Source organism: Pocillopora verrucosa, chromosome 12, assembly GCF_036669915.1.
Source record: "Pocillopora verrucosa isolate sample1 chromosome 12, ASM3666991v2, whole genome shotgun sequence".
NCBI lineage: Eukaryota > Metazoa > Cnidaria > Anthozoa > Scleractinia > Pocilloporidae > Pocillopora > Pocillopora verrucosa.
Window position 1 is genome coordinate 1,164,559 of NC_089323.1, and position 23,790 is coordinate 1,188,348.

General features: G+C 37.4%; 2 protein-coding genes across 2 annotated transcripts; one reads left to right on the top strand and one right to left on the bottom strand.

Annotated features, from left to right (window-relative positions):
* The first annotated feature begins 747 nt into the window (after nucleotides 1-747).
* On the top strand, nucleotides 748-9,959 carry LOC131769603 (transient receptor potential cation channel subfamily V member 6). The gene is made up of 14 exons (XM_059085327.2): nucleotides 748-1,145; nucleotides 2,302-2,493; nucleotides 3,065-3,351; nucleotides 3,621-3,699; nucleotides 4,699-4,953; nucleotides 5,054-5,127; nucleotides 5,611-5,793; nucleotides 6,275-6,457; nucleotides 6,928-7,074; nucleotides 7,521-7,601; nucleotides 8,003-8,183; nucleotides 8,759-8,819; nucleotides 9,258-9,324; nucleotides 9,419-9,959. The coding sequence occupies exons 1-14, from the start codon at nucleotides 957-959 to the stop codon at nucleotides 9,462-9,464; spliced, it is 2,025 nt and encodes a 674-aa protein (XP_058941310.2). The 5' UTR covers nucleotides 748-956; the 3' UTR covers nucleotides 9,465-9,959.
* A 298-nt stretch (nucleotides 9,960-10,257) lies between these two features.
* LOC131769604 (uncharacterized) lies at nucleotides 10,258-11,414 on the bottom strand. The gene has a single exon (XM_066159470.1). The coding sequence runs from the start codon at nucleotides 11,406-11,408 to the stop codon at nucleotides 10,950-10,952; it is 459 nt and encodes a 152-aa protein (XP_066015567.1). The 5' UTR covers nucleotides 11,409-11,414; the 3' UTR covers nucleotides 10,258-10,949.
* Between the last annotated feature and the right edge of the window lie 12,376 nt (nucleotides 11,415-23,790).

Here is a 23,790-nt window from a genome sequence, read left to right on the forward strand (position 1 = left end):
TTTCTTATTCTCATAACTTATCTGGTTGATATTGCATTGATGTTGTAAGGAGAAATTCTGTCTTGGTCACTTGTGGGAGTTAGAGGGTTAAGGGCATTTGTGAACAGCACAAAGCAGCTCTTGCTCGCGACTCCTGAGTGAGATCTCAGTTGGAGTGGGAGAGAGAGCGTATTCTCAACAACACAGCTTACAGCGAGGTCCTGGATTTACTGGTTTGTGAAAGCTGAATAACTGAGCTGCTCAAAAAGCATGGTAGTTTTTACTTTTAAATGTAAAAGCAGTGCTTTTACAGTGTAAAGATAATTTCTTGAAATAATTTTTTAAACAGATTTCTGCATTTTACAGTTCATTGGCACTAAATAAACACTGAAATGGCTTCCTACAAAATTGTGCAACAGTGCGAGTTTTTTTCCTTCATTGTAAAGGACATAAAGGAAGATTTTACCTTTTGTATCATTAATAAGACTTAGTGTGTTTCCTCCAAGGATTAACTCATGCAGCGACTTGAGCAATTTCTACAACTTCTTAAACATCCTTTATTCCCAAGCCATTATCTATACTAATTTTTAATTTGTGTTTTAAGACCAATTAACGAAATTCCGAAAAATTCTGCGATGTCCCTGTAAACAGCGAGGGTGTAGTAAGCTGCCTGATTCGAACCTATCACCTCGTTTCCTAGCGGAAGTAAAATGTACAAGATGCGCGAGACCGGAAGCCAAGAAATTGTTAACACGGCGTGGGCTTCATTTGACAGAAAAGGCGCATTTTGATTAGACAGCCGGTCATCCGCATTTTTATATGATCATTACGCCTGTTTATGTGTTTGTCCATCTGTGAACGACGCCCGACTTTTCTTCTACTTCATTTCGAAAATATGTGCTAATATTGATGTCTTTATGGAACTCAAAGGACTGTAAACCTTTTTAGTTGGCATTGTTTGTGTTTTGAGTGCTATTATGGCAGAAGCGAGATCGACGGGGAAAATTACTTATGTGACTTTGTCGCTGGAAGATGTGCGAGGATCAAAACGCAGCGATAATGAGAGCGAGGATGCAGAAAGTAAAAAAGAGACTGTTTATTCAATGTATACGCAGAGTTTTATGGATGATTACTTGATCGAGTTCAGCGAAGTCTTTCGAAGAAAGGTAACAGCTTATGAAGCGAGGATCATAACGTCGATTATGTTCAATGTGTTATTTGAGGTTTCATGTTCATTCGAGAAAATTTATTTTTAGTCAGAAGTTCCTCGTTGTAACTTTGCGAGCAGTGTCTTTCTTGCAAGCAGGTGTTATGGAATCGAGGGGGTGGAGGGAGCGGCAGAGAAGGGGACTGGAGTAGGGAATTGAAAACTCACTTACAGAAGCGACTGGGAAGGATGTTTGTAACAACGAGTAAAATGATCAGGCCAAAATAAAGAAATAAAATTTATTTTACAAGGCTTTTGAGGGAAATTCTAATTCATGCAGCATCTTTCTGAGAAAATGTCTTCACTTGAATCCAAGATTGCTTTAGTTAGCTTGTAAACCTTTTTGCTCCCATGAGTGACCAAGACAGAATTTCTCCTTACAATATCAATTCAATATCAAGCAGATAAGTGATGAGAATAAAGATTTTTGAATAATTTTTAAATAAAGGGATAATTAGTTGATCCACTACCAAATTCTCGTAATTAATGACATAGGAATTTATATAGCAGATAGTAAGGAGAATTACAAATAAGATCTTAGGGACAAAACTGGGTGATAGTTGGACATGTCGGAAATCTTGGTTGTTATTCAGTAGCAGTATTATATTCAAATTGAAAATGGGACAATTTTAGAGATTAGTTAAAAGACACAGGCACTTCAAGAAAGTTAAGCCAAAAAAACAGATCAGTATAGCAATATACACAATCAGTATAGCTGTCTTGTAGAACCTCAGTAAACTGCCTGTTTATTTATTCAAACAAATACTCTGTGAATACTTTTTTGTAAGTGTTCACTGGTGAAAAGTTCTTTCAAATTCTAAGCTTAAAACATGTTACGATGTGTTATGATTTGTTTGACAGCTTGCCTTAATTGGTTATTTGCTTAATTAAATATGCAGTGATTTTATTGCTTACAGAATTGCCTCCAAAATGGCATGTTGAGATCCTTGTAATACAGAATAACATGAAACAAAACGCAACCACTTAAACATTGTCAAAATTCCAACATTTTTTTTTTTCGTATTGTTGATATGGTATTCAGAGTGATCCCTAAAAAGTTTGTGACCTTTAGAGAGTTGTTTTCAGCTCTGTGACAAGTTTTTCACTTAATGCAGGTGCGTGAGAAGTATTGTTCTACTGAGGAAATATCTTGGAGTGATGCGTCAGATGAGGTAAAAGTTGAAATCTTGATTGCAAGATTTGAGGATGGAGGAAGGCAATTTTCAGAAGATCCTCTTCTAGTGTTACTCAAGAAATGGCCAGCAAGTGAAACATTTTCTGATAATCCAAGATTAATAGAGGCAGAGGTATGTTTTAAACTGTTGTTACATGAATTTTGGAATTGGTAGTAATCCTAGCAATCTGATTGGCTCTCAGTAGTGCCATTAGTTAGGAATCGCATTGAAATTGCTATACATTGCATTTTTCCTCAACCAGTGAGAATGGAACAATTGAACTCATCTAATCAGATTTCAGATTACAGCACGGTGACTAGTTTGAAAATTGCACTCTTTTTTTAGTTTATTATTATAACTGTTGGATCAAAAAGATATTGGTGCTTGCCAATGATATAAAGTGGAAAATTTAAACGTACCTGTATTTTTCCACAAATCATTTGGATCCATTGTGTGCTCATCAAATTTTTAAATCATGCATTTGATTTCAGATGGGGTTGTAACTTCTCCTTACATATCAATACAGTAGTGAGTGAACTGGTGATGAGAATAGACATTGTTTATCAGCTCCATGGTGTTATCTGAATAGAAAACCAAATTCTCTCAACTTATATTTATGAAAATGTTCACCCTCTGCATGGGAGAATCTCACATCCGAATTTAGTAGTTAAAAGTGGTCATTATGTTTCTCTTTTATACCCAGATAAATCGTCTGGTCAAAATAATTTTCTGCAAAGATGAAGCTAAGAAATACAAGTTTTTCAAAGACAAAAAAGAGCTGTCGTGGAAGACACCACTTCACCTGGTTGCAGAGTTAAACTTCACGTCTGTGGCACAAACTATTTTAAGTCACTACCCTGGACAGCTGTACATAACAACAAATCCACATGCAGGAAATGATAACAGCAGAAGTATTCCTCTTAAGTTGGCATTGAAACGACGCAATGATGAAGTTTCAACTCTGATGATAGAGCACATGGGATCTGAAAGGTATTGTGGATCAATATCACTATCTGGGCAACTGCCCACCTACCCCTCCCCTCTGGGCAACTGCCCACCTACTCCTCCCCTAACCCAACTTGTTGTCAATTGACTGTTGTTGAGTTAGGGGAGGGGTAGGTGGGCAGTTGCCCAGATACTGATATTGATCTGGTATTGTTATACAAAAAATTAGTCATGATTGTTATTTAGCTGCTTGGATTAGTTTTTGAACTAAGTTATAGAGGTAGATATAAATGTTTTTTTTTCCTATTCCATAGGGTCTTGAGGTTGTTCTCAGATAATGTCTATGACATCCCTTTGAGCTTTCAAGAGCTTGTGAAACACCCGAACATGAAGGTAGGTATTAAGGATAAGGAAAAAGCCTTGTTGTTAAAACTCCTGACAGCGTATTTTTTGTTTTGGTTTTTTTTCTTTGCTCACTTGTACTTGGAAGGAATCCCCATATTTTCAGGGGCAGGAAAATCAAAAATGCAACTTGGGCTTAGTCTTCCTTAACCCTTTAACTCCCAAGATCTCATTAGTAATTCTCCTTACTGTCTGCCAAATGATTCTCGTCATGTAAGTTTGGAGAATTTGGTATTAGATCAATTAGAAATCCCATGATTGATATTTTTCTTTATTCTCATCACTTGTCTGCTTGATATTGTATAGTTATACGAAGGAGAAATTCCGTCTTGGTCACTATATATATTGAATAATTCTGTTCAGTAGATATTAATAAGAAATTAATAAATAATTTATGAATAAACCCACCCAAACCAAGCAAAGACAAATAGAGGAGTTTTACACTTAAAAGAAAGTCTATACGGTATCCAGATCAACAACTTCTTGACCACTGGAAATGAACTCTATTTTATTTCTTTTTGGCTGCAAATTAAGAGTCTTGTTATCTCATTGTCAGTGATGTAACCCAACAACCTGTTCCACCACTGCTCCTCTCTCCTACCCCACCCAGTATTCTCCCTCCCCTCCCCTCCCCTTCCCTTTCTTCATCCTGTACTAAAGATGGAGCTCTTTGAGGTGTGGGAGGTTCATCTTGCATATTGAGCAAGGTGCATACTTTTAAAAAAATTCTTTTTTATCTCCGCTTTTTGAAAACAGGCCCGAGCTGTTCAAATGAAAAAGTCCTATCACATTTTATTTGCCAAGCATGATCCTAGTGAAAAGATTTAAAAAGACTAGGAACTACACTGCATATTTTGCCCAACCAATTTTACGCTACGGTTACTGTATCGTTGGCACCGAGCCCCGAAAAATGTTCGTCCCTGCGTTCTGGTTTTGAATTACCGGAATTATATCCTCTACTCAGACTGGTCATATAATCTTCTTCTTTAGAAAACTGTTACAGCTGTCCTCAACTGTATGATCAGTCCTGATTGGCGACATTTACCCAAATTCAGGGAGGACTCTTCTTTGGAAATGAAGAAGGACATCGAGCTTGCTTGGAGCTCAGAACCGAGCGATCCAATCAGTTATCAATTTTCCTACAAAATCTTGGACGGTGATGAAAGCGGCAGAGACCCCACACATGATGATTTCGACTGGATGTCAAAGTCTTGCCTGTTCTTGATCGCGAACAGTGGAAATAAGGTAAGATAACCGGCTCGCTTCTACGTTTTGATAATCCTTAGAAAGTACGTTTTGAGCTAATTGCATTTGATTGACGTATCATATTATTTAACTGACACAGGAAGCCATTCAACATCCAGTGGTTCGACGACTTGTCAAAAGGAAATGGATCAACTATGGTCATTTTTGGTTCAGGTGAGATAATTACGACATACTGGTCATTAGAGCTTGGCAAATATGTCGCGTTCAAGAACACACCATTATATTACCGCACGTTAAGGAGCAATGCCTTATTTATTCAAAATCATAATTTGCAAACCGCGATGATCTTCTTTATCGTGAAGTATCTTGGGTTAGTTCCTTTCTAGATTTTTCGCTGTTTTTTTAGTTTGAGTTTCTTTGTAGGCCGTTGAATGCGTGGAGGAACCCCTTGGGATAGCAATCAAACAAAATAAGTATTGATGGGCCGTAAGGGAACAAGGATGTTTGAAATTGGGTGACGTTGACTTGGATTATAGAACAGGCTTTTTTTTGTCTTCATCAGGGACGTTTACCTACCTCCCCTGGAAAACACCAAAAGCCACGCCTATTCGATAAGCTATGAACAGTAGGAGCAATGTTTTTTAAGATAAACAAGCCGTGGACTCATCACTTGCTTTTGAACTTTTTCTTCCTCAGTGTTCAGACCGGTCTGTACCTAATGTTCCTCTTGCTGTTGTCGTTCTCGTTGCTTTACGGCGCAACTAAATCAGACCCAACAAAATACCAGGGAAGTGCGGACGGGCTAAGAATGATCTGCGAGATTTTTGTTGTCGTGTGGATTGCGGCCTACATTGCTGACGAGGTTAACGAAATCGAAAAGTAAGTACATCATCAGTTCTTACAACTTTTTTTCATGTTCTTTCGATCGCGTTTGGGATCGTCCGTGCAATGGTAAAGTGAAGAAGTTTCTATTTTTGGTATTTTTCTCAGACGAATAAGTCTCACTATGAAAGATAGATCTCTTTTGAGGTCCGCAAAGTAAGTCACGGACCAAGGTTTTCCCGCTCTATGGCCCAAGCGAAGCACGCGGGCTATAAATTCGAGCGGAAAAAAACAAGGTTCGGTAACTTTCAATACGAACCGAAAAAACGAAGTTAGTGAGATATTTATTATCTCTGTGAGCTTAAATAGAGGGGTAAGATTTCAATTCAAGCAAACTTTTGAATTTAGCAGACAGTAAAGTGAAATACTGTAATACCATCCCTGATATCCATTTGATTGTGGCATTTTCTACCTTTTTTCTTTTCACGAGCTAAGAGGCTGAGCTTAGAAGTTTTTCCTTGTCTCGTTCGTCTTGTAGGAAACGCTGGAGTTACTTGAAAGTTCCACAAGTTTACTTCAATCTGTTTGACTGGCTTGGATTGATACTAATTCTGTCAGTAATTCCTCTTCGATTTTCACGGCATGAAGGCCAGTGGGTTGTCGCCTCTGTGGGCTTTATATTCAACGTCCTTCGGCTTTTCAAGTATTCTTGTGTAACCAGGTAATTTGATGTTGTTGATATAACGCGTTCTTCGTACAGGTATTTTAAAACCATAGCCGGAGTAATCAGAGCGGCCAATCAGAAGAAAGCCGGTGAATATCACAAGGAACCAATGAGAATTCGAAGTACAAACAGGCAAGCGACTTCAAACGCGGGAAAACGCGGGTGGCTAAGTCGCAGTGGGTTTGAGCTTTCGATCTGATTGGTTGAGAGGAAGGCGCGAACTTATTAAAACCAATCATCGAGGAGCATTCGAGCTGAAAAAGGGTAATAGATCCGAAGCGCGGGAAAACGCCAGTAGTCTAGTCGTGATCTGTTTCAGCTTTCCAACAGATTTGTTAAGATGATGATGTGAGTTTTTTAGACCAATCATAGGGCGAGTTACGCAATGTCAAATGAATGCAAGGTTATTTGCGACTCCCAATTAAAAATTGCTCTGTTTGCTTTCATGTTTTGTATGTGTTTTGTAGGGCAACCGGACTGTATACAAAGACACTAGCCAGGATTGTGTACCGTGATATTACTCGCTTCAGCTGCGTATTTCTCGTCGTATTCTTGGCTTTTTGTGGAGCGTTTTTCTTATCCTTACGTGTGACAAGTGATGTCAAAGTCTTTGGGTAAATATATTAGCTTTATGTTTGCGGATTTTCCTTCTGCTTGTATCAGTTGAAGTTAGTAAAGAGGACGAGTCGTAAATTAACCCAGAGCTGCACGAGTACTCGTCGTAATCACGCTGAAAATTGTCTCGCCGAATCCTTCGTCGAGTTACCGAAGATTTTACGATTCTTTTACCCACCAATTAGCGTTGCACACGTATTCACGTCTATGCCGAAGGTTGTTATGTCGGGTCCGTAGGTTCGTTATGTTGCCCTGTAACCTTTGTAAAGAAAATTTCAGGTCACTATCTGCCTTGGGGCTTGTAATCCAGCTGGAAAACTGGCATTGCTCTTTCTGGTGCATGCGTCAATTAGGCGTTCCATTTTTGACGCCAAGCGTGCAAAGTTGAGCGTCAAATGTAATCGTTTGAGCTTAGTAATTTTCATTATTCTTCTCTTTTATTTAGTGGTTTTGATATGGTTATGTTGAGTGGTGTCAGAGCTTTCGTGGAACAACAGCCGGCTGCAGACGATTATACAAAATTCAAGTAAGGTTTAATTAATTTTGAAAACTCGTGTGAATGGCCATATTTTAGTGTTTCACCCCTAGACCACTAAGTTAGAACCACACTGCACAGCGCAGATTCCTCTTGCTAACCGAATTCCGCGCTCTCTTTTATTAAATTGGTTAATTGGTTAATTGGTTAATTATTAAATTTTTATTAAATATTGGTCTATAAATCTAAGCGGACTAAAAAACAGGGTACCGAGGTTAGTAAAATATTTATTTTATCTCTGGGTTCACATTAGAAGGGGAAGATTTAAATTCAAACAAACTTTTGGATTTAGCCGGCTGTACATTGAAATACGGTCACGCACTCAGAGTTACTAGCTCGGTGTAGAGTTCTCCTCGGTGAAAATTAAGATGTTATTTTGTTTTCGTCATCAGATGGCTTCCACTGTTTGTTCTTCTGACGTACATGATGGCTGTTATGGTGATACTTCTTAACATTTTGATCGCTCAAATCAGTAGTACCTACTGTGAGGCTAAGAAGAATGCCAGACTCCAGTATGATGTGGACAGAATGCTCATTATTACAAGACTAGAACACAGCAGATTCCACAAATTCGTAAGTTTGTTAATTTAAGACTTTGCATAGTTTCTCTGCATTGCTTAAAGTTCTTATAGTAATGCTTTAATCCATTTGCGCAATTTCTATTTTTCTTTTAATACAAGTAGTCTGATGAGGATCCTAGCATATGAAATTATTGCTGAGTAGAGTATACCTCCCAGTAATATTTTTCCTTAGTTACGCAAAACAAATGTATGTTCCCTCTTCACGTGCTTAACGCGACTTTGTTCTCAAATTTTGCTACTGTTAGCCGTGAGCGCAGATCTATGAACTTTTTCCCGCGCTATGGATAACATGCGTAGTCGTTAATATTCTGGCACTTTACGAAGGAAGTCCTGGTCCTACATTTTCCTTCGCCTGGCAGAGGGACGCGGCATAACATAAATTTTTAGCACTTTGTGAAACAAAGCTAGCTGCGAATTTTCCTGCTTAATGCATAGGGCCATGACAAGTTTTTTTTCCGTAAGTGTGAGAACTCACCACAGCGCTGGCTTGCACATCCCTTTCACGTTATGCAAAGGTTTGCTCCGTCCAGATTAAATATTTGCTTGTGCCTTCTTGTTATTTTACAGAATCTGCGGCTAAATTACTATCAGGAGGAAGAAATTATCGACGAGATGACTCTGGCAAAAGGTATAAAATACACATAACGTTAAGATAAATAAATTCACGGAACAACAAAAAGCTTACACAAGTTCCGTCGCATCAACATTTTATACACACTATCTGATATAACCAGAAAAAATAGTCTTGACGCCAAAGAAATCCCAAAATAATAGCTCAACATAGAAGAAACTGTTTAAAGAATTAGGAATAAATGTAAAAGAAACCAAGATGGTTTGATTTTAAAACAACGAGAGTAGGTTGACGTACAGTGGCTAACTTGTGACTCACAAATGAGTTCAGCATCGTTTGGACTATTGTAGCTGACTGTATATAACAATAAATGAAGTATGAAACCAACAGTATCCGCATACTTTCCTTCGTTAAGCTTTCTGGAGCAAGTTTCTGTTATAAACTGTGACTTCAGTAATAGAAAGGAAAGAAATGGTTATTCATGTTTAATGACAGATCTCTTAGAGTACAATGAAGACAGGTCGCCGTGGGAGACAGTTGAGGAGAAACTGGATGAAATCAGGTTTGTAACCGAATATTTTGTTCTCATAGGGATTATACTTTAGACATTATGGACTTTTAAAAAAATTGTTTTGGTTTTGTCTGTTTCTTTTCAGGGCTATCATGCGGAAGATCATTAAGCGAATACCTTTACAAGATTAAGATAAAGAGAGATGATGCGCTAGAAGATTGAACTTAAAGTGCACAAGAACGTAATCAGCTTCTTTGATCGAAATTTAAACAATTAGAACAAATTGCATTTCGAAAAACGTAGTTTAAAGAAAGGTGTTTTTAGTTTTGCCACATGAAAAACCAAAAAACAAAGATAAAATTCTGAGTTCGAACCCCAGGCCTTCATACTTTTGACTGCGGTGTTCTGCCACTGAGCTCTCAAGAACTCAAAGGTGAGCCAGGCCATTTCTAGAACGTAGTTAATCAACTTAATAAAAGCCAAAAGACTATTGACGGGCGATATGAAGCCTTATACGCGTATTTTAGTCTCGTACCCAGACTTTTCACGGCCAAGCCTACATTTTAGTAACAGTCACACAGTGGGCTATGATAGATAGATAGATAGATAGTTTATTCACCTTAAGAACTTGCAGCCAAAAGCTGAATTGCGATAAGGTTTACAAACGCGAAATTTCCAGCTTACTAACTTACTATGGGTACGAAATTATGCATGTTTAACAAGAAGAAGAACGGTAATAGTCGAAACAAAGCTCACTTCTTGTTTTTAAAAAAAAACTAAAGGATTCTATGTAACGAAGGCCAAAACAAAACCTTTTTATCACTTTATGACATCAGAAGCTGTGCAGTATGTAAAAACTTCAACCTAAACTGTTTAACTAAGAGGCCAAGAGTGTACACGTAGTGTAAACTAGCCTTATATTTATTTACTGTAAATATCGATTACAAAGTGCAAAGTAGCCTAATTTGACAGCTAAGATTAAAAAGTTTACATGTTAGTGAACGATGCAAATTTAAAACAGAGTGACTCATTTCCATGGCAATACCGGTAAATAACTTTGGAGTCTTCACTGTAGTTCTAGACATGACAGAAAGCATACGATTCACCCTTTAACCCCGAAGAGTGACAAACATCTAATTTCTCCTTAAATCATGACCCTTAAATCACAAATTAAGGTTACGAGAATGAAGGAAATGATCAACAACTTCAAAAAAACTTGATTGTTAAACAAATTCTCCTTGTCAGCACCTTAGGAACTTATGGAGAACATTAGGGAGAATATGCATACTGATGTTAGGGTGTAAACGGTTAAATGAGCGTGAGGAGAATATGGAAACACGAAGCGAAGGAGCTCCTGTCATGCATGTTACCTCTTAAATCCAAGGGCGTGAAATACCTCGGAACACGTGCCACGAGATCTAGTGTGAAGAGACTTTCGTATTTATTTATCAGTTTGTTTGTTTTTTGTTTGGTTCGTTAATTTGTGTTTTGTTTATATGTTCGTGTTTGTGTCTCTAACCATGTTTTTGTTTGTTTTCTCTCTGGTTTAGTCTATGTTTGGGTTGGTGTTTAGTTTTGTCTTTTTCAGTTTTCCGTTTTTGTTTTTGTTGCTTTTTAACAGTCGTTTGGTTCTGATAAAACCTCTCAACTACTCTATGACCAATGACCACTAAGTTTTATTTCTTGTTTTTCTTGACGATCCCTTTTATCGTGTCCACAATTTGTTCCACCTTTGGGTTGGCTTTCAACTCCAGCGACTCACTGACGTGGAAAATCCTCTTCGGAATTCGATCGTAAAACCATTGCTCTGGTCTCCATCCGTAATGAATCACAATTACCCGCTTTGCCATCTCGTCTTCCTCCAAGAATGCTTTAGTGATACTGCCATCGAATACTACAAATTCTTCGTTAAAATCAAACGCTCCCTCCTGCAGAAACTTTTCGCTTTCTTGAGTGTAAACAAGAACGATGCATGTGCTTTGAAAAAGCTCATCCTCCAGAGTAGAATCGTCCTCCAGGGCGTCACTTACTGTGCTAACTTTAGCTAAGGAGCCTAATTTTCCTTGAAGAAAATCTTTCAACTCCTGGCTGCGGGTTTGATCCGCTTGCGCGTAGAGAAAAAGCACGTTGGACATGATATTTGATCTACGAATTAACAGAAAATAATTAGTCCTTTTGTTAACTGAAAACCCGCGATAATTTTTTCAAAACTCAGTATGATTCTATAACAAGGACCAATTAGGGAAAATTCATAATTTTAGACAAATTTACTCGTCACGTATACTTTACAAAGCATTTTATGCTTCACAGATTTGTAAGAGAAAACTTCAAATCTCTCTTCTTGTATTCAAGGTTTCAGGGAAACCTTGAGGTTTTCTCGGAATGAAAGGAAAAATTCACGGGTGACGCGTATTTCTGGAGGCAAATCATGTCACACTTCGGTTTATAAATTCACGAATCACGCTCGCTCTCCTGAAAAATTCACGCGTTACCTGTTAATTTTTGCGCCAATCACGCGTTACGTGTAAACTCTTGGCTGCACTCTAGTTAAGACGCCATCTTTGTTGATGTGCGCACGCCGATCTCAAGTGAGACATCGGACATAGTGCTTGGCAATACTACGGAATAAAGTGATGGTAAAAAGAGCTTCAACATTACCTCACATGCGCAACAAACGATAGTAAAAACAATAGGCGAATAAGGAGTTACTCGCAAAATTCTTCATTTGAATTAAGCGTTCCTTACCAAACGCCTTCCACCCAACTACTCTTTTCAGTAGTGTTCTTAGCTGCGAGGATCTGCTAATTTCATCTTTCTACCGCAGTGCAAATATGTGAATTTTCATATATCTAAAATCTTCATTCACTTGGATGTTTATTTGGACCCAATTCATTGACCAGCTCCCAGTTGGCTTGTTAGCTCAATTGGTAGAGCGCTGCACCGGTATCGCAGAGGTCATGGGTTCAAATCCCGTACGGGCCTGGAATTTTTTTCAGGTCCTATTTACAACTACTCGTTTCAGTAGTGTTCTTAGCTGCGAGGATCTCCTAATTTCATCAGCCTTCCACCCATTCACCGATTTCTTAAAAGCGACGACTGGATACCGAGTAGATGTAAGGCATTGCACCGCATCGTAGAGGTCATGGGTTGAATTTGCGGGCCTTAATTTCACTACTGCTCAAGTAGCGTTATTACTGTGAAGATCGCTCTTATATCCCGTAAGCGCTCAGTAAAAAAAAGTGTTCTATCTTCTTCATTTCCCAACAGCGCTGCAATATACTATCGTACTTCCCCGAAAAAAAGAAAGCCTGATATCAGTTTGAAGAAGCCTGCAGAGCAGGCGTTTTCAGGCGAGCGAGTGCTCAGTATTTTCGTAGCAATAATTATGGCCGCCATCTTCGATTTTAATGGCAGCCAAAGGCTGGGGAGAGAAAAAAGTAATTTGTACCAAGGGGTCAGCCGACGGTCAAAAATAAAGGGAGAGGTGGGGATGGGGAAGTGAGGATAACCCGCCCTTCCCCTGCCCCCTACCCTCACCGTTCACTCTAATTCCAAATCAAACATGATCGGTCGGATAAACAGTCGCGGGCCTATAACGTTCACTCGCACTGAAGGCTAAGGTTGAAGTAATAACTTTCAAATCGCCCAGTCACGCATTCCCTGACACCACATGTAAGAAGAATGCGTGACGAGCTTTCTTGGAGGTTCTATGGCTGCCTGAGCGGTTGACCTTTGACTTTCTCGTTCCATCCATTTTCTTCAACTGAATTTAATTTATTTTCCAAAGAACGATAAAGTAATTGTAACCATAGGCACACGCTTCTGGCATACTTCAGAGGCAATGGGTTGTAAAGTAAGCTTTTCTGGCTAATGATTTAAGTAGATAATCGATAACCTGATGAGCTACGCGATCAGATTTTAAAGCAGATGCCGTCTAATCTGGTGTAATGCAGGAAACAAACATCTTTTTGTTGTGTAATTTGTGGTTTCTGTTTATAGCAAGCAAAAGTTGATCGCTTCAAAATTGAGAAAATTCTAATGAAAAGAAACATACTGGTGCTACAAAAGGAAGGATCTCTATGAATTGACGGGAAATATTTCATTTTTTTAAACTGGTAGAAACAGATATAAATCAGTGCTCGCTCAAAAGGTGATACTCATTGCGTTACCCGTTTGGAGTCGTCAAAGTGTTTGTTTAAACTTAAAATGATTTTCCACATTTAATTCGTTTGACGGTCTTCAATGCGGACTCATTTCAGCTTTTCAGTTTTTTGAAGCAAACGGTTTTGAAACATCTCTTGATGTTTCGCTAAATGTCGATTCGTTCAATAAAAACTCGAATTACCGGAACTTCAAGAATGCGAAACAAGAGCCCTGTTTCAATTTTTTATGTCAGGTAGGATTTTACCAAGCGTACACGTGCGTTCGAGAAGGTAGAGCCATTATTTCACGAGAAACTGAACAAATTTAGAATATTATTAACTCAGTATAGGCTATTTAAAGCTCGTTAACTTGTACTTTGTAAAATATATCGTTAATTAATTCAAAACATTCATGATAATCCGTGTAAATGTTTAATTTAATGAAGGATCGATCGGCACTGGAGCAGCAACCCTCTAACCGCATCCCGCGTAGTCTTAAATAAAAACTGTTATAGTCAATTTTATTTCTTTCGCTTTCTTATAATAACATTCATGAGAGTATAATTTAAGTCAAGAGATTATAAGACATTATATATCCTCTTGTGCACGTATATCTTTCCTTGGATTAATAATTTATGCATTCAAAAAAAAGTTTAGTAGCATGAAAAATATTTTTTAAAAGTTTTGGTTTGTGTTTCCATTACCTTTCCTTTATTTTGTTTTACGTGACTAGCAAAAAATACTATCGACAGACCTCGAGCAAAAATTTAAGCGACAAGCGTTCTCTATCGGTCAGCTTTGCACTGAAAGTACTTATACGATCATATATAACTCGAGGATGGTCTAACTCCATGGACAGCAAAGTGCTTGTCTGATTGTCTGTCTGCATTGCTCGTCTCACCTCACTAATCTTCCAGCAGTAAAGAAACGGGTTTAACGTCGAGTTAAAGTAAACAAGGGATAATTGCCATTTTCCCATGCGACGACTGAGTTTGATGAATATGTTGTACTAGAAGTGATTACAAATTCCACAAAAGTATGGTGTATAACAAATAACTAATACTGACTGTACCCACAGTGCACTGTGCACTGCTTTTCTGTATCGCGCCATGTTCAGCATTTGGTTGGCTCGGCTGTTGTTGAACTTGTGCCTGATGATGTCTAAGAGTGCGAAAAATCTTTGTGTACGAGGCGAGTGAAATAAGCAGCGAAAGTGGTATCAATATCAAGATAAACAAAGTGGTTATACGCTGATCGAAAATGATGCATAAAGAGGCGACAAGACATAAAACCCAAAAGCTAGCTATAATGATATAAATGCGCTTCAAAGTTACAATCTCTTTGTATCTCAGCCCCAACAACAGGGCAAGAAGCCTGTCCACGCTTATTACCGCCATCGTCAGCAAAGAAACTCCACATAATGCTACGCCTGTAATGTAAGCTTGCTTCTCTTGCGTAATGACAAAGGAGGCTCCGTGTTCGTTCGTGAACCACGGACATCAAATAAGTAACATGGAGAGGCTGAGCAACAAGACCAACCAACAGGTCAGTTGTTGCCAGACACCGATACAAGAGTTTGGACGGCGGATGAAGGGAAGATTCCTTGTGAAGGGCAACAAGGATGAGAGAATTACCAAGAAATGCTGTGACGGCGAGGAAAATGTTGACTGCTGCGAAAAAAACTGATGCTGATTGAAGCCCACCCTATCAAAGAGGGGGAGCATCGCAGTTCTTCTTGAAATATTTTTGTCTTTGTTCCACCTCTGGTGAAATTTGTTGTCGACATAATTCTGCATTCGTTTCCCCTGTTCTTGCAACGAGAAATATTTCGTCTAAACAGGACACGCCGAACTATGATAACTGAAACCTTTCATAAGACTTCCTCCCTCGCGCGTTTAATCATTTAAAATGCGTCAGAAATTTGCAGCTGTGGGATGCCTCTCAGGTATGAAACTGATTCTGGTTGAAGCCCAACCAACAAAGAGGAGAGAGAGCATAGCAGTTCTTCAATTGTTTTCGTCTGTGTTCCAACTCTTCTGAAATTTGTTGTAGGTTATCTAAGATTGCAACGAGTAATATGTCGTCTAAACAGCCCACATCCAGCCACGATCAATTACACCTCATACTTCAAATGATATTTATACACACTGAGAATTCTTCATCAGTGTTTACTCGTTTAAAATACGTCAGAAAATTGTCTGTTGTGTTCAAAAATTGAACCTTTGAAGTGCCTCAGGTATGAAATGGAAATAAGTAGAAAATGGAGAGACATCTGTGGTATCATTCTTTTAAAAGAACGACGAACAATCTCCTTTTATCTAGATCAACTTTCACTGATAGGGTGCTAACCTGGTGTCCATATTATTCGTGTGAAGTTCAGACTTGTGTCATTAGTAGCCATGAAAAATTGGAAATAAAAATTTCAAGCTGGCGCGATTTTATTTGGTTAGAAAAGTGCGATTTGAGACAATCTGCGAATGCATCAAACAATTTAATTAAATTTTGGTCACAGATGTAAACGTATTTTTAAATGTTTGAATCAATTTGTAATGACAGGTTTTTTCTTTCCGCTTTTTCGTCCCCGGACTGATATTAAAAACAAAACCGTAACACGATGTTATGCGCGCGCCGCCATCGATTTTTTCAAACTCGTTCTCTACCAGCTTTTTCACTTTCGTCAGGAAAGTTATGATGATTTTTTTTAACAAAAACTGTTTTGCCTATTTTGCCTATTTCGCCCCACGATGTAATTTCCTTTCTTCATCCCTTTGGTCAACAAGATAAGAGAAATGGGCGCTAACTGAAAATAAAGGAGGCGGAGAAACCATCAGCCATGATGGCACTACGCGCTCGGTATCGTTTTAATCCCAGAGTTCCATCGGGTACCAAAAAAAAAATTTCTTTTCCTTTGATGCCAATTTTTATTCCAACTTTACATTTGTCATTTTCGATCTACAATTTTTCTTCCTTTAATGTTAATTCCTTTAGCAAGCACACAGACATCGGTCAGTAATATTTCTGTTTGACGATATGATAAGGAAATTCTTTTTTTGTCAGTTTTTGAATGACAGCATAAGCGGTTTAAACGGTATATTTAAATATACTGTCATTTTTGGGCCGGTAATTAAGTGCAAAGATTATCCCTGTATTGTGGTGAATTCTGAATTCCTAAAAAGCGTCATGGAACGAGTTCAAGGAAAAAGAAGCGAAAGTTAGGAACAGTTAATCACACGGGTTGGGAGACATAAGATCAATAAAACTTGAAGAAAACACAGACCAGCATTAAACTGGATATATCAAATATTTCAAAAGTTGACAATATTCTTGCCATGAGTTAATCTGTGATAGCATCCAGAAAAATATTTCATTTTAGTTAACGCCAATTGCACAAGAACGATCCCTAAAACCCTATTTCCTACGTAACATTTCAAAAAAAACCTCTCACTATTGTTTACACGTTTGAAATACGTCAGAAAATTGTTCGCTGTGTCAAAAAAGCTTTTTGTGCTTAACTTGTCATGTACATCACGTATGAAATATGAATAAGAGGCAACTATTCAAAGACATCTTTAAAATTATTGTTTCATGTTGCAACAAACAACCCCGCTTTATTTAGCTTGCGAGAAGGCACTCAATATTATGGCTTCAATGCGAATTGAATAAGTTTGAGGATGTAAGGCCAAAGATGCAAAGATTAGCTGACAGAAAAAACTAGATGAATGACTTAATTAATTGCTAAGAGATGCGTCAATCCTTCCTCAGAAAGAGTTCTTTCCCAGGGAATTTTCTTTTCAGTACAGCGACGGTAGCTTTAAAACTAATCAAACAAAAAGATGTTTGTCGCAACCAGCTGTTGATTTTACTAGATAACGTTTCAGTTTAATTCAAATTAGCATTGAAAGGGAATTTCCTTGACAAACACAAAGACATGGGCTATATTTTTTTATTTTACAATGCGATAGACTCCTAGGTCTTAAAAGATCTATTTTATCACTTCTTAATGGGTGAAATAAACATGTCGTTTTTAGGCCGATAATTAGATGGTATGGTATTGAAGCAAATTCTGAGCTCATAATAAAGCTTTGAAAACGAAAAAAAAAAACATTTGAGGAACTTTGGGACAGCAGTTAATCACTCGGAAATGGAGGAAATAAAATCCGTAAAACTCAGAGACAACCTAAAGATACACCAGTAAGACAAAACTGAACATATGGTGACCTCTATACAATAATACGAAACTTGTTTTTCGCCGTTGCCAATATAACTTCAGCACATCGATCGATCTGTAAAAAAAATTCCATAACAAACAGAGATGATCAATTTTTTTTCATAATACTTTCGTAACTTTCAGTTAAATATACAAGTAACAGAAACTTCTTCACATAAGCTTTACGGGTAATTTTCTGATCACAAAACAAACAAATTCTAGACTTAAACTGGACTGTCTCTTTTGGCAATATGGCGTCAACATCAACGTCAAGCGCTTTCTTTTAATTACAGGAAAAATGAGTGAAATAGTTTTCTCGAAACACACAACATCGGCCTCAAACACATCTCTTAAACTACTCTTCGAAGTTTTATCTGATACCTTCATATTGCTAAGAGGAGAAAACATGAAAGTAAAATGTTTGCATATCTTTTCTTCGATTATGACATCTTGTATTTTAGCATAGCGGCAAGAAACCATATTTTTGAAAACACATAGCTACGGTTACCTAGTCTGTCGTTAAATTTTTCTCAGAGATATAAAGACTTTCGACAACAGCCTGTGCAACTATTCTATTGAGCCACTTATTTACTTTTATTCAAAAACGTATTTAACGACTTCTCTCTAATAATAATCGTGACTTAATGAGTCTGCTTTGAAAGTCTGAAGAACTCGAGGAAAACCTAACTCAGCAAAGTGCTTCTCTAATTGTCTGCTTCACTGCTTGTCTCACTTCACTAATCTTCCAGCAGTATAGGAACGGGTTTAACGTCGAGTTGAAGCAAAGTAAAATAACTGCTACTTTATATATGACGACGACTAGGAGAAATGAATATTTTTTGGTATGAGCGATCACAATATTCACTGTACATATTGGTGCATAACAAACAACTAATGCTAACTGCACCCACAGTGCACTGTATACTGCCTTTCTGAATCGCGCCATGTTCAGTGCATTTGTTTGGCTCGGCTGTTGTTGATCTCGTACTTGTGCTTGGATGATATCTGAGAGTGCAAAAAATCTTTGTGTACGATGCGAATGATATTACCAGGCAAAATGATATAACTAGGGAGCTGTACATAAAGATTATACGGTGATAAAAAAATCCACTTAAAGAAGCGACAAGGTAAAAACCCAAAAGGTAGTTACAATAATATACGTGCGCTTCAAAGTTACAATTTGCTTGTATCGCAGTCCCAACAACAGGGCGAGAAGTCTGTCCAAGCTTATGGCCGTCATCGTCATCAAAGACACTAAAAACAATACATAGCCTGTGATGTAGGCTGCGTCCCTTACGTATCGACAAAGGCTCCAGTGTTCTTGAAAACACGGACATCCAATATAGAGCACTGAGAGGCAGGGGAAACAAGACCAACTAACAGATCAGTTGTTGCCAGACAACAATACAGGTTTTTGGACGGCGGATGCAGGGAAGATTCCTTGTGAAGTGCCACAAGGATAAGAGAATTTCCAGCAAATGCTGTGATGGAGAGGAGAATGTCAACCGCTAAGAAGCAAATTGATAGTTGTTGTTGAGCCCACCCACCAAAGAGGGAGAGCATAGCAGTTCTTCAAATGATTTCGTGTGACTTCTACCGCTACTGAAATTTGTTGTCGACATAATTCTGTCTTCGGCGTTTCCCTTTTCTTATAGGTTTCTGTTCTTGCAACGAAAAATGACAGCAAGGATTACTGTAGCTTTACTTCCTAACTAACAATCGCATGCTGACTTACTCTCATTTAAAATGCATCAGGAAATTTTCGATTGGATCAAAAAAAATTTTTTTCCCGGGAACCTTTGGGTGCCTCTGTTATGAAATAGCAATAAAGGCAATTATAGAAACATCTGTTATTTCAGTGTTTTTGCAGGGCGGCAAAGAGTCGCTCTTTATCAGAATTAAATTTCATTATAATAGGATGCAAATCAAGGGTCCATTCCTTTCGTGTGAAGTTGAGACTTGAATTATCAGCTACGGAAAGCTAAAAAATGCAAAAGCTCACTCTGGTGATGTCAATTGTACTAGGAGAAAACTTGAATTTGTGACAATCACCCAATGTACTACGTAGAAAAACACAAAATTATTCAACTATGCAAACTTGTTTCAAAATATTTGAAATTAACTGTGTATCTACCTGCGCTTTGTAGGTTTTTTTTCTCTCCGTTTCGTATCCGACTAGAATTAACAATAAAACAGTAACAGGATCAAGTTATCCCTTTGGCAAAACATTTTCTACAACTGTAAAAGGAAAGTTATTCAAATTTTTGTTCCTGCGATTCTCTTGAGCAATTAACGATTCTACTTTGGTGATAACAGTTAGTTTCCAATTATGAAGTAAACAGTAATTTATTTATTAATCGAGATGGAAAATGAAGGGATGGGCGCTCAAAGCTTAACAACAGTCGATGAAAAATTTACAATTGTTCTAGGAGAGGCTTCGTCTTTACCAACTCTGACCCATATTTCAAACTCTCTAAGATTGTCTCGTGCTTTATATCGCACACTGAGGAACGAATAAGTTGTTAAGATGACACCTGCTTGCCACGACAGATTCGGACTTGCATTAGGCCTAGTTTACATGATTACGTTTTGTTTCGACGTTATACATATAGTAAATACCCGTTTTTTAAAAACCTTTCAAATTTGAAAATAAATATCAAATAAATTTATCTTTTCTTTTTTTCTCATCAAAAAAAGACACCGTGATGAAAAGAAAAAACACACACACACACACACACACACACACATATATATATATATATACATAGACCATTTAATATATATTTTTTTCAAATAGCAGCATTTTCGAATATATAAACCATTTTTCGAAAATGCTGCTATTTGAAAAGATATATTAAATGGTAAAAATGTTTATATTTATATATTAACTTTAGATCCATTGTTTTATTTTCGGACGGGAAAATTGCTGATAGAGACAAACCAACAACTCATCCAATTCTTTAATACAGAGTAAGAGTTTTATCCAGAAAATTTTCAATTTCTGCAGCTGATCAAACTACTAAAAGCGTTTGTGTGGGCTGCGACAAGTTTTTAATCTCAAAGGTATTCAGTTTTAGTACAAATTAGCACCAAAAGGTAATTTCGTTGACAAACAAATAGACATCGGTTGTATTACTGTTTGACAATACGATAGGAAAACTTTTTTTGTCATCTTTTTAAATGATGAAATAAGCAGTACATCAAGATAAGATGTCATCTGAGTGCCCAATTGAAATATTCTTCCTTTATTGAAGACAGTACTAAACAATAACGAGGAAAAGTTAGCCTATGTGACCCTTTGATCTAATTTTCTTTCTTCCTACGTCTGGTTATTGAGATAATAAAAGTGTTTTTGTACAGAAAGCTCTCGTGTAAAAGGCAGGTAATTTTGCGATGCTCTGGGGCAAATGTCAAAATTTCCCTTTCATCACAACAGTTACATCTTAATACTGAAGTGAAGAAAACAATTTATAAGTGGTGGTCGAAAATCAATGGACGTATGCTAAGGAATTATCAAAACTCGCCGCACAGTTGTTCAATTCTACCTTCATCAGCAACATTTACTTCAGAACTCCCTCACTAGCGTTTACTCTTTGAAAAGACTATTGACAAAAGATCGATGTACAACGATTCCATTGAACTTCTAATTTTCTTCGCTTAAGCAATAATATTTTTGACGAGCGCTCCCTAACAATTATCGTGACTTAATGAAAGTCTTACAAGACCAAACCGAGGAGGAGGTAACGCTACGGACGGCAAAGTACTTCTCTGATTGTCTGTTTTACTGCATGTCTTACTCCCCAAATTTTCTAACAACAAAATACGGATATAACTTCAAGTTAAAGTAAAATGAGACAACTGAACTCTCCATACAACGACTGAGTCTGATTGATATGTTTTATTATAGATTGGTGCGCAACAAACAACTAACGCTAACTGCACCCGCAGTGCACTCTACACAGCCTCTCTGTATCGCGTCAACCGAATAGCGACTGCATCTTAACTAGTAAATAGTGTGTGTTAACCCCTTAACTCCCAGATCAAAAATTGTTATTTCTCCTTACTATCAGTCATACAATTCTTATAATGTTAGTCAAGAGAATATATTATTGGATCAACTAATTATCCCCAAATTGATTTTTTTCTTTACTCTCACTACTTATCTGTTTGATTTTGTATTGATATTGTAAGGAGAAATTCTGTCTTGGTCACTCATGGGAGTTAAAGGGTTAATTAATTAAGACATGAAGCACACAGGAAACTGAGGAGACATCATCCAGCCATGACACCCTCGGCCTCGTTTTGAGTACGAAATTTCATCAAATACTAAATTATTCATTTCGTAACATATTTACTTTTCTTTCGACTCTACATTATTTATTTTAACTTTTAAACCATTATTTTATTCATCGATGGGGAAATAGCTGAGAAGCAAACCACACGAGTGCCTTCATTGTCAAAAAAAATGCAACAACTTATTTGATTTTTGTGTAAAGTTCTTTTCTCGGCAATTCTCCTTCCCATTTATCTCTTCTTTAATTATTCCGAATAGCGACTGCAGCTTGACTGGAAAACAGTTATAAATAAGCAACACAGCGGTCAAATGATTACGCGTGCACTTTTAGATGGATAAATTTGCTATTGTAGACATTGAGAATCCAAATGATGCGTAGTTTTTTGCAGTTTCTTAGGAAAGTTCAAAGTTTCTAAGGCCTAGACTTATACACTTTTAAAAGGAAAGTTATTCAATTTTTGTTCCTGCGATTCTCTTGAGCAATTAACGATTCTCCTTTGGTGATGACAGTTAGTTTCCAATTATGAAGTAAACAGAATAATTTATTAATCGAGATGGAAAATGAAGGGATGGGTCGTCAAAGCTTATCAACGGTTGATGAAAAGTTTACAATTGTTCTAGGAGAGGCTTCGTCTTTACCAACTCTGACCCATCCTTCAAACTCTCTAAAACTGCCACGTGCTTTTTATCGCACACTGAGGAACGAATAAGTTGTTAAGAAAGACACCTGCTTGTCAAGACAGATTCGGACTTGTATTAGGCCTCGTTTACGTGCCGGATTATATTTCTTTCGACGTTCTACATATATGTAAATACCCGCAGTAGAATAGTTTTAATTTAAATTCAAATTAGCGTTAAAAGTTAATTCCCTTAACAAAACAAAGACGTCGGGTATATATTTTTGTTTGACGATATAATAAGGAAACTCTCTTTTGTCAGTTGTGTGAGAGACACAATAAGCAGCCTATTTAGATGTAATGTAATTATTTTGGATGATGATTAATTGGAGAAATAATCCCTGTATGGTGGTAGATTATAAATTTCAAAAAGCTTGGTCGACTTTATTCTGTATTAATTTCTTCTTTCTTTCATGATTGCAATGAGAAACATATTTTTTTGTTAAAACAGCAATTGTACAACGACGATCACTGAAACCCTATTTCCTATATGAAATTTTTCTAAAAACTTCCTCATTAATCTTTACTCGTTTGAAATACTTTAGAAGATCGTCTGTTGTGTCAAAAAAGCCCTTTTTTGTGTCTAACTTGTCATGTACATCACGTGTGAAATAGGAATAAGAGGCAAATATTTAGAGACATCTCTAAGATTATTTTTTCTGTTGCAACAAACAATCCCGCTTTACTTAGCCTGCCATAAGGCACTCACTATTAAGGTTTCAATATGAGGTACTTCGCCCGTCAATACGTTTGAGGCCTTAAGCAACACGACTCGTGGGCGAAGGAACGTAGTCAGGCAGTGCTAATAATGGGATGGGAACCTGGAACCATCGAGGGCCCGATGTTTATGCGACCTAGTTTCACTGATAGGGTGTCAATCAAATATCCATATCATTTGTGTAAGGTTGAGCCCTAAATCATTATCAGCCTCAGCAAACTGAAAATAAAGAAGGTTTAAGCTAAGTGTGTCAAATCCATGACAGACAGTCCAGCAATTTAAATGCATATAGCGATTCAAAATTAATGTAAGGCCACAGATGCAAACTTAATCTAGGATTTGAATTTAACTGGGTAATAATAACACATTTTGTGGCTCTTTTATCTCCGTTTCGTCTCCGACAAAACAAGAAACGTGAATATGAAAACAATCTTCACAGTAATGAACACTTCTCGAGCAGTAGCGGAAATAGGGCCTAA